At 33.2% G+C, this 11,501-nt stretch overlaps 1 protein-coding gene and 1 long non-coding RNA gene across 2 annotated transcripts; one reads left to right on the plus strand and one right to left on the minus strand.

The window, feature by feature from the left end:
- The first annotated feature begins 3,553 nt into the window (after positions 1–3,553).
- Positions 3,554–5,155, plus strand: LOC143904501 (ciliary microtubule associated protein 1B). Its single transcript, XM_077419232.1, has 4 exons — positions 3,554–4,076; positions 4,312–4,506; positions 4,572–4,725; positions 4,801–5,155. The coding sequence occupies exons 1-4, from the start codon at positions 3,989–3,991 to the stop codon at positions 5,045–5,047; spliced, it is 684 nt and encodes a 227-aa protein (XP_077275358.1). The 5' UTR covers positions 3,554–3,988; the 3' UTR covers positions 5,048–5,155.
- A 202-nt stretch (positions 5,156–5,357) lies between these two features.
- On the minus strand, positions 5,358–8,169 carry LOC143904500 (uncharacterized). The gene is made up of 5 exons (XR_013258929.1): positions 6,866–8,169; positions 6,247–6,412; positions 5,913–6,031; positions 5,690–5,798; positions 5,358–5,496 (listed from the first exon to the last, which is right to left on the minus strand). It is a non-coding gene; the product is annotated as an uncharacterized LOC143904500 (long non-coding RNA).
- Between the last annotated feature and the right edge of the window lie 3,332 nt (positions 8,170–11,501).

Genomic DNA, 11,501 nt, shown 5'->3' on the forward strand with positions numbered 1-11,501 from the left:
TATACTACCATTTATATTTAATTATATATAATAATTATATATATTAAAATATTTTTCCGCACCAGAGGTGTGCGTATTTCAGTTTTGTACTTTAACTCGAAAGCGGTTCATCGTTTAAACAAAAAACGCAAGAGGAAGTCTTTATAGTTTTAGTTCCTGATTAAAACAATTGTTAAACAAAAAAAAACCCAGTGGCGTATTATTTTCTCATTTTCTTCATTAAAAAACTTAATATATATGATTACCCATTCGCACGCCCCTGATGGATCTAAAAATGTTTCATCGGTTCACTGAAAAATGGTTTTTAATTTTAATACAACATGTATACGCGTACTAATATTGAATAGAATATCTCTAAATGTTTTCCAGATTTTCGAAATTTTCATATTTTTTTCACAATTTTGACACTGTATTTTAAAAACGAAGCAGTTTAGGGCATGTGTTTAAAGAAACCTTTTCTTCCTAAAATAAACCAGCACGGAAAGTGAATAATTGAAACACAATTGTGAATAAATAAGAAAAATAAAAAATTAAAAGAAGTGAAGATTAAAATTGATATAGTTGATTATATAGGTCCGTTAATAGTATAATAATAAATGATATCAGTAATAGGTATGGCGCCGCGATAATCGGGAACCTGTTCGCTTGCCAAATCGGCGATTCGCGGATATGAGCTTTATCGTTATCGTGCCGCTGGATAAGAAGAAAACAGACGCGCGTTACAGTTTTATTCGTATTACCGATTGTTCGTGCTGTATTTGGGATTCCCATGTGGTACCTGTGGCACACGCGAGCGTAATAATTCGCTTGAAGAAATAGGTAACGCGTTGCGATATGTCTCATAATTAACGTAGTATAGTCTCGATCAACGCTTGTAAGAAGTCGAATGAGCAATCGATATAGATAGAGCGCAAATCTAAAAAAAAGATATCCGAAAAGAGATGTTCGATTTTAATCACGATATAGTGTTTTTATTTTTATTATTTATAAAATAAAAAAGTGTGCAAATTAGAAACTTGCACATTGCTTCTTCATCATTACAGACCGCTAACATTGCTCCTATTTTATTTCGCTCACAAAGCTCCTCTTATGAGGAAGCTTGTATTTTATTTGATGCATAATTATTAGTATTTATTAGTTTAGCTTCCTCATAGAGGAAGCTTCATGAGCGAAATAAAACAGGAGCAACGGTATAGCAATCTGTAATGATGAGGAAGCAATGTACAAGTTTCTAATTTGCACACTTTTTTTAATTTTAAATTTAACCTTTTTATTAATTAAAAAAGGGTCAGCTTAGTAGCACAAATGGGGTTTTAAAATTGACGCAATGTCAAATCAATATTGACTTTGGGAGTTCAGGATACATGGTTCATATATGGACTTTCGCATATAGACCTTTGATAGCGTATAAAGCTGGATCTAATCAACCAAATCTTACAGAATTATATATGAAATAGGGGTAGAAAAGACTGAAAAATGTAATAAAATTAGAAACAGCCCAATATCTTAAAATTTGCGGAAGTTAGAGCTATTACAAGCATTTCTAAAAAAATTATGGACCTGTGATTGCGTACACAGCTGGGTCTAATCAACCAAATCTTAAAGAATTATATATGAAATAGGGGTAGAAAAAAGACTGAAGAATATAATAAAATTAGAAATAGCCCGATATCTCAAAATTTGCAGAAGTTATAGCTACCACTAACATTTTTCAAAAAATTGAAACTTTTATAAAAAATGAACTCCTTTACCGATCTTCGCCAAATTCAATACCAACATTTTTTAAATGATACTCTACATTAAAAAAAAATCGAGACAAATATCTCCAAATTTACGGAAATTAACACCCATTTACAAGGTGTACACACACACACGCACACGCGCGCACACGCACACGCACACGCACACGCTCACGCACACGCACACGCACACACACACACACACGCACACGCGCGCACACGCACACGCACACGCACACGCTCACGCACACGCACACGCACACACACACACACACGGACACACACACACACGGACACACACACACACGGACATTTTGTACACAAGTTTTTCGACGTTTTAGAACATCTAACTTAACTCAAGTGACATGTATCTAACCTATAAGTGGTAGCTTTATATCTTTTTCACAAATTTATATTACCTAACTTAACTCAAGTGACATGTATTTAAAAAAAAAGATGTGAAATTTTTATTTTCTTTTTCACAAAATTTTATTACCTAACTTAACTCAAGTGACATGTATTTCAAAAAAAGATGTGAAATCTTTAAATTAAATTGCGCCAATTGTAAAGAGAATATGTATATTGCTTTGAAAGATAATTGTTATGCAACTTCTTTAAAGAAATAAAACCCAAGTGGTATCTTCGTATTCCTATTCAAGGGTCTTCCTATTCTAACCCAAGTGGTAATAGCTTCTTAATTCTCTTTAACAAATTTTTAATATTACAAAAAATCATTTTAATTACAAAGAATTAAAGAAGTAACAGTACAAAATAAAAATATTTAATTAAAACAAAATAAAGTTTTTGAAAAAAAACTTGGCGTTGCTTTTATTATCCCCTTAAACCTAGAAACATGAAATTCGGAGAGTATATAATCCTTTTATGATGTAAGCACTCACTAAAAAAGAATTTTTAGAAATTCGACCCCTAATAAGGTAAAAAGAGGTAAAATATGTGTTTTCACGGATTCCTCGACGGGCAACGCCGTCAAGCTTAAGCTAGTTTGCTATAAATATAATTTAAAAATGTTGAAAAACTAAGACTGGTTTTTCTATATTATGTAGATAAAATACTTGACTTGTAGATTAAAATACATTATTATACTAGGTATTATACTAGCAAAAATTAAAACAACCGTAGCATACCTACGTCAAATGACGTATAAAACTAGTGATTACTGGTTTAATGACGTCAAGATGACCAAATAATATCTAATTTGAAACGTTTTTTTACAAAAACGTCATAATCTCGTGATTTTTAAGTTATTTTTATAAATAAATTTTATGTAATACAATTGAAAATGTAAGATTGTTAACAGTTGTTACAGAACATTACAAACAAAGTATTATAAAATTAACTCTTCATAAATATCTATATATGTATTATATATAGGACATTATTCTATATCAAATCGACCTGGATGACTCTCGACCTCTTAGATTTGGGACCGTATTCTCGAGCCTGCCTTAATGATGTTCGTATGCGACTTTCTATTTGAAAAGCATTGAATTTCGCATGCAAGTTTCATGAAAACGATTCGAGAATAGGGCCCTTGGTCCGCGATTTTTTGTTATTTTTCCAACTCTAAAATGCACTCATTGTCAGATTTTTTTAGATTTTTTAAATAATATTTTTAAAACAAACATATCGTTGGCCACAATTTAAAAATCTAAAAAAATTCTCAAAAATTTTAGGTATTTTTTTTCAGGCTTTTTTGAAAAAATATTGAAAAAAATTAGAAGCAAAAGTCAGTCCACTTGTAGATTATTGCTTGAACATTTTTATATATAACACAGGATATTTGAGAATTTTTTCAGATTTTTCCAATGCAATTTTTTTCATTTTGCAAAATTTTTAAAATCTTTTAAAATAAAAAAAATCGTGTAGAACAAAAAATATAAACACATAAATTGAACCCAAGCTATCGATTGAGCCTACTCAGAACTTGATCCGTTCAGCCGTTCTCCCGGCTTACGTAAAGATATACACAGGGCGGTCTCGCGCTGCGCGTGTACTTGACGCAAGACACCGTGTGTGTCTCTTGATATAATATAATATAAATAACTAGCTCTTTCGTAAAGTCGAGTATTGCATGGAGGTCGCGCTATTGGATCTACATCTTTTGACATCAAAATGATTTATGACAAGCAATTGTTTTCTTGTCGAAATGGAGTCAAAATTATGGTAATGTGACATGTGCAAATACATTTTGTACGTTAAGTAAAAATTCCAAATTTACAAGAGAAAAAATGCCACTAAAAAAAGATAAAGGCAAGGATGCCGAAAGTGGAAAGAAAACGTTAGAGACAAAGGGCGCCGTTATATGCCGCTTTATCAGTACGCATTCGTCAAATCTAATTTAAATAAAAATTATGTGTGGAAGTGAAGACAAACATAAATTTTATATAATATTTCAATGAAGCAGTAAGTCCCATGATAAAAATGTGAATACTATTACATAAACGATTAGTAATTGATTGCTTCTTGGCGTATTCACATTTGAAAGAGAAAATTCCGTAAAAAATTATTAAATATATATATATATATAAGTTTATTATCATCTATTTTGTAGCTCCGGGACCTAAATATCAGCTTAAGACACTCGTCGGCTACACGGATCATTGTATTTCAAGATATCGAAATCCAGCGTATACATTTGGCGGTCGTCGTGCCATCTTTGAAGTGGCGGAAAGTCCAGGGCCGAAGTACATGATCGAGGAACGCAGACCCAAGGGATTTACTTTCGGACATGCCGCAAAACGTCGCGGTAAAACGATTCTCCTTACCCGAACGATATCATTGTTACAAATTCTTTTCTCTTGCGCTTGACAGATATCGTATTCGGACCTGGTGCAAAGTATAAGTTACCGGATGTCCCTCGCGGCCCTTTCTTTTCAATCAAATGGAGAACCAAATTGAGAAAAACTGGTGAAACGCCAGGACCTTACTACATCAAGCCCATAGCTGATGCGCCAGCTTTTTCTATGTATATTCAAACATTTTCTTCTGAGTTTTGTTTGTTTTATAGTAATTTGCACATGAATTGTTTTATCGTTTGTAGGGGATTGCGTACAGCTGCGGAGAAGCCCGTAATTAGCACAGGTCCCTATTCATACAGCTTGGACGCGGTAAAACCAAGAGCACCGATGTATACTATTGCTAGTAGGCGAGCATTACAATTGATTTCCGAAGGCCCAGGTCCGATATATGCCGTCCCACCAGCCAAACCGACTCCCGCCTTTTCGTTCGGTGTAAAACACAGCGAATGTGCACCACCCTATATTACTAAATGCGACGAACAGTGCTAACGATAAAAAAGGAGTTGTTTTTATCAAGTTATTGGACTCGTTAATGTCCATTAACGTCATTGAGTTGTCACTAATAACGGTTTGCAAATTAAATTTTTCTATTTACCATGTATTTTTGATACTGACGTGCATTCTTTATTGTTTTAATAATGGATTCAATAACAAATTGGACGAGTCCAATTGTTCTTTGCGAAAAGCACCGGTTATTTCTTCCCAGAGTGGAGTGGCTGATCATGCAACTTCCGGTATTCTTACAGGTTCCACTGCATTTGTTGTCACTCTCACAATACCTGCATCTTTTTTTACTTTTTCTGTAATTTGCGTTGCGGTAGGTTGATTTGTTACAACGGAGTAGAAAATTCGTATAATTAAGTTGTATAATATTTCGACGTATATCACGTTTATAATGCTGACTCCGAGAAATAGACTGCATACGCCTTCATAATTACCTATAAAGTAAAAGGATGAAGTAACGAGAGAATAATTTTGTGTTCGAATAATACGTTATTTTAGGCAAATATATATGGTACATACATAAATTGTCACTGTATCAATTTTTTGTAAAAGATAACAATCTTTTTCTAATATTGCATTGATATTATATATTCGTATTACTTTTTTATATGTTGAATGGCAACTTACTCATGAGGTCGTATACCAATAGTAGACCACATCCTATCGCAATCTTATCGCCTCCATCTTTCCAAAGTAAATATGTAATATGCTATGATTTTTTATCGAGTACTTCTCTCTAAAAAATATATACGATGATTATGATTAATGATTACGAGGATTGTACCCATGTGCAGATTTATTTCCCCCATAATAACTCGAAAAGGCTTAAAGAGATGCTGCTCGATTGTACAGTGTACGTAACATCAGTGCAAGATGGGAAACAGTCGCAAGTCAAATAACCGGATAATTCTTCAAATTTGAATGGCGTCATGTCATCTTTAAATCGAGGCTTCACATTTTGCCATCTCTCTAAAGCAAGGAAACCGAAAGATAAATCGGTTATTTGTTTTTGTAGAAATATAAAGCATTTTGAAAATTTAACAATTTTTTTTGCGGTACAGTAACCAGGATAGATCCTTTAAATTACAGATTCGCCAAAACGCTAAGTAAATAACGTTAACATATACGTTAATATTCGATGAACGTTTTAATCAATATAAATATGTAAGTAACTTCGACGTTACCATGTTTTGTTGAATAAAAAAACGGCACGCAGTCGCATAATCGGAAGATATCCTGCATCCGGCAATGTACTATTCAGTCGCTGAACGAGTAGTAACCGTGAAATATTTTGGACTGTTCCGTTTGGAATAAGCAATCACGTTCTTGTACATCGTATCCTTCAACGTCCTACAGCAATAAAATCATATATTTAAAAATTAAGATATTAAGGGGGATCCTATAGCCGTGTCTGTAATACCGACATTTGTTTTAACCTTAACTTGCAAAAACATTCGCTTTATATAAAAATTCTACAATGTATTGTTACAAAAAGACTGTAGCGTGGCCAGCGGATTACATCTAAAAATACGATACCGTTGTCAGAATTAGGTTTAGACTCTAAACAAAAAAGTTATCTGTGCAAAATGATTATTGCAATTGTACACTAAAAGTGGGGCGCGTTTACTAGTACCATAAACAGTTAAGAATAAAATTTTTTTAAAATTATATATATATATATTATTATTAAAAAAAAATTTTTTTCTTTACTGTTTATGGTACTAGTAAACATTACCTAAAAGTACTAGTCACAATTTGTATTCATTTTCTTGTAATTAATTACCAAAAAGGTTAAATTTTTACCATATATATCTGACTGCCCTTAATGAAAAACACAACAATTACTACGGTACGTTTACGCGAGCGTTACTTCTGTATAGTAACTTACGATAATTCCTTCGCGTAAATGGGATTTTGTAGATAATTTACTCCGCGTAAACGAGTAATATATCGTAAGTTACTACAGAAGTAACGCTCGCGTAAACGTAGTAACAGTATATATACTGTGGTCTTAAGCGTCGTCTACAATGGCAGCAGGATTATACAGTAATACGTAAGCAGTAAGTTATTGACTAATGGGATTTTTACAATTCAAGAATAATCGACTGTGGTTGGTCAGTAGCTTACTGCTTACGTCTTACTGCATGTCCCTGCTGCTATTGTATAGACGACGCTTTAAGGCCGTGGCACATAGAAAAACTTAAGCAGTAAAACTCAAGCAGTAAGCAAATCAGCCAATCACAGTCAAGAACTTAAGGCACGGCCCTAAGCGGTAGCGAATCCATACCGTTGATTTTTTACTGCTTAAGTTTAACTGCTTAAGTTTTTCTATGTGCCAAGGCCCTTAAGGCCATTGCACGTAACAAAGATTAATTTTATCAACAGACTCAGAGCCAATCATTATAACCTGGGAGCTTCCCTTAAGGAGGCTCTTACCCGACTGCTCTAATCAATGTAGCAACCGAAAAATTATCATTAATAATTAGTTATAAAATTATCGGAAAATTAAATTAAAAAATAAATAATGATTTTTACATAGTGTAAGAGTAAGTTATATGTTCTATTAGTGTAAATATTAAAATTTATACAATAAGTCAGTTGACTACGTCAGTGCTAAAAAGCAGAATAATAACATGCGCCGATGCGCGTGTTACAACGTCGTCTGCAGCAGTCTGCAGCTAAGTGAGGTGTAGCCGTGTAGCGTTGTAGCGATTGATGCGATGAAGAGATGGAGCTAAAAGAAAGATATAACGTGAGAATGCTGAGAGGGAAAATGAAAGGAAAATTCTCGAAAATAAAGGTTGTCAATGCGCGAGAGAATAATTATACCGCTACCATACAGCGCAGAGAAAAGACATGTGCAAGTGAAGTTAGAAACTTCGCGCGATTTTGACACTCGGAAGATCATTCGCCTAACCTGTCGTACGTCATATTAAAACTACAATATCTTTTATAACTCATCGTCAACACCAAGTTTTCTTCTTATCATTAGAAAGATTATTATTTTAACTACAATTCCTTAGTTTTTTGTTTACCTGGCTCGCAAACTTGCCAAGAAAATACATCACTTCCGGTAAAAATTTTAGTGTTTACCATATGCCCTGTGTTAAAAATGCGAATTTCAATACTGATATTTTTAAAATTTTTATCGTCAACCTATGCTAAAGTTTTGGGCATCGGTTCGTTGTGGTTCACTTTACAACATAATTTAATTTCATAAAGATCTGTCGTTTTATGATCGAGGTAAGAGCCTCCTTAAGAGAAAAGGTTATGTTGACAGTGAGAGATGCGAGTGTGGCTGTGAATGCGAAGATATCCATCATTTACTTAATATTGAGATGCCATAAAAATACGACGAGCGAAGAGCTGCTTTGGACCTTGAACTGAGAGAGGCTGGTTTTACCGAAGAAATCGACATTTACCGTCTCATACAAACAAAAAACTGGGACATTTTGTATAAGATTTTCAAATTCGTCAGATCTACAGGCAAAGTTATATAACACTAGATACAAATAATCTTTTCAGTAGTATATAGTTTTTAATTATTCAGGCTTATGGACTAAGTGAGTGCTAGAGTCACAAAATATTTTAGGTTTAGATTATATGTGCCAATTTCCATGAGTGTATAAGGCACCTAACCGTCCTCACCCGAGGACACCAAAGAAAAAACCCCCGGAGTTTATATATATAACCTAATAAATAAATAAATAAATAAAAATTTACGTCGGCCATGTTCGTTTTGCCAATCGAGAATAGCTATGAGATTATAAAAAATACTTTTCCAAACTAAAACGTCACATAATTTTTGCGATTTTCGATACGTCAATAGAGTTCTTAGATGCTTGGATTTAAAACGAAATTTTGTCATATTGATATAATATTGCGGCGATTGCACGGCAATTGTATAATATTAAAGCACTAATTGTAAAATGTCTATCACAACGTTTACAGAAATTCTGCGGAATAGAATTGTATTCGTAGATATTCTGAATCGTTGAAATATGCCGCACGTAAAACGCACATTAGGTATCTTAGATACCCATGCCAAAACCACGCCTGATAATCGATTAAACGTGTAAACATTAATAATTTAAATTGATTCGAATATATCGAATATCAGTAGATTGAGCCATACATCACGTCATGCGTTTTATAACTTGAATCATAATTGTTTCTAAAAAATATATATGTATATACTGCAATCTAAATTATTACGATACTATGATTAAATTATTGTAATAATGTTATACAATATTGGAGAATATAAAACTCAGTTCTGAAATAATACATGTATTATATATTTCTTTGGATAAATTCATTTTCATGTCGAAGTACAACGTCGCATATAAGACGCAGTGATTACAATTTTTATAATAATTATCGATGATATTTACGAATATAAAGCGAAAAGAAGATGAGTTGAAGAAACTTGAATTTTCTTAGACGTATATGCTAAGCGAGCGCTTCGCACACAAGGAAGAAAGAGTACATAATATTAAATACAAACGACGAGAAACGCTGTGAGGAAAAATTACAGTTAGAATTCGAGACCTAACTATACAGTGATGCGCTTTGCGTGCGCTAAGGGCCACTTCGACCAAACTCCGATTAACTTAATCGTTGATTAGTCCATTGGAAATGCGATTGGTCATTTCCAATGGACTAATCAATGATTAAGTTAATCGGAGCTTGGTCGAAGTGGCCCTGAGAATTGCAGAATCAACATCTGGAATTCAATATAATAAAATTGGATACATATATATGTGTTTCCTATATTGTAAAAAAACAGACAGTACGACGAGAAGGCACATATTTTACGATTATTAACTGCACGAATGGTGGGCAATTACATAGCATACTCGATCTGAAATATCGCAATCAACAATTCTGTTCGATCACTTAAACTGGTTGCGTTATTATAATTGGTTATCAATAACAAGTGTAACATCATACAATATATACAGTATCATATACTGTATATCAAGTAATAGCTGAAATATATTTAAATGTGCTTATTTTTTAAAGCACGCTAAAACGTTATTATTCCTGCTGATTTCCTCCTTGTTTTAGTGTGATAAACACGGATTATTGAATTTTTAATGAATATTAGCTAATAAAACACGTAACAAGTAACGTTCTCAATAACGTTGATATACAATTTACGTGATGATAACACGCGCTAAGAAACAATTTGATAGTATAGTATTGATCGATTTACAAATATAATTATATGCTATTTCTTATACTTCGTGCCTGATTCATTGGTATTTTTTATTCACATTTTTACAATCGACAAAATAGCGCATGTAAATTCGTAGACGCATGCATTTCTGAAACAGGCATTGCGAAATAATTGCCAATATTTAGACGGAAGATTCTGACAATAAAAGGTATATGATACCTGGTTTACCTAGTCGTAATGCTCGTTTGATTTCTACCACTTTTATTCGTCATTAAAGTTAAGTACTTTGCGAGACTCGAGACAATTTGTTACAATTGTGATATGATTAATGCGCTTTTTTAATATTTAATTTATATATGGTACTCACTATGACACTAGCATTTAAATTTTACACAAAATGTTTGAGAAAAGACGAATGTAATTAAATATACACATCAAAAATACGGATAGAAACACACAATTATATATAATATCTATGTAGTAAAGTACAAACGTAAGTATATACATCGTGCGTTGTGTATACATATATATACATGTAAGTATGTACATACGCATAAGTACTTTTGCTATTATTATTGTTGCTGTATTACACCAATATTATTATCATTATTATTTGACATTCCACGAATATGATTAAAAATTTGTATATTTATATATACCGTGTACGTATATATGTGTGTAATTACATTAGCTCGTTGAAATTTAAAACGTTCTTGGAACGGTTTTTTTTTAATAATTGGTCCCATTTCTTCTTTGGCACAGAAGTACATCCAAGTGTCAAACGAAATACATATAAGACCGATCCGATACACCCTGTGGAAGACCCTTACACTCAAAAAATCTACCCCCGGAACACTTTAAATAATCTTGCTACGTTGAAAATGATTTGTCCCATTTCTTCTTTGGCATAGAGGTACTTCTGAGTGTCAGACACGAAATACACAAGAGACCGATCCGATACATCCTGCGGAAGACACCCTTACACTAAAAAAAACCTACCCCCGTATCACTTTAAATATTCTGGCTACACTGAAAATGATTTTTCCCATTTCTCCTTTGGCACAGAGCAACCTCTGAATGCCACACACGAAATACATAAGAGACCGCTCCGATACCCATGGAAGACATCCTTATACTCAAAAAACCTACCCTCGGACTTTAAATATTCTTGCTATTCTGAAAATGAGATTTGTCCCATTTCTTCTTTGTCTCATTTCAGCGTAGCAAGAATATTTAAAGTGGTTTTTTTTTTTAGTG

Source organism: Temnothorax americanus, unplaced genomic scaffold (genome assembly GCF_048541705.1).
Source record: "Temnothorax americanus isolate GAGA-0224 unplaced genomic scaffold, ASM4854170v1 Scaffold53, whole genome shotgun sequence".
Taxonomy (NCBI): Eukaryota; Metazoa; Arthropoda; class Insecta; order Hymenoptera; family Formicidae; genus Temnothorax; species Temnothorax americanus.

Excerpts from the sequence above, each read along its gene's own strand:
- LOC143904501 (XM_077419232.1), top strand. The coding sequence starts at position 3,989 with ATGCCACTAAAAAAAGATAAAGGCAAGGATGCCGAAAGTGGAAAGAAA. Across the intron at positions 4,507-4,571 it reads ACATGCCGCAAAACGTCGCG|ATATCGTATTCGGACCTGGT; the intron begins GTAAAACGATTC and ends TGCGCTTGACAG. Across the intron at positions 4,726-4,800 it reads GATGCGCCAGCTTTTTCTAT|GGGATTGCGTACAGCTGCGG; the intron begins GTATATTCAAAC and ends TATCGTTTGTAG.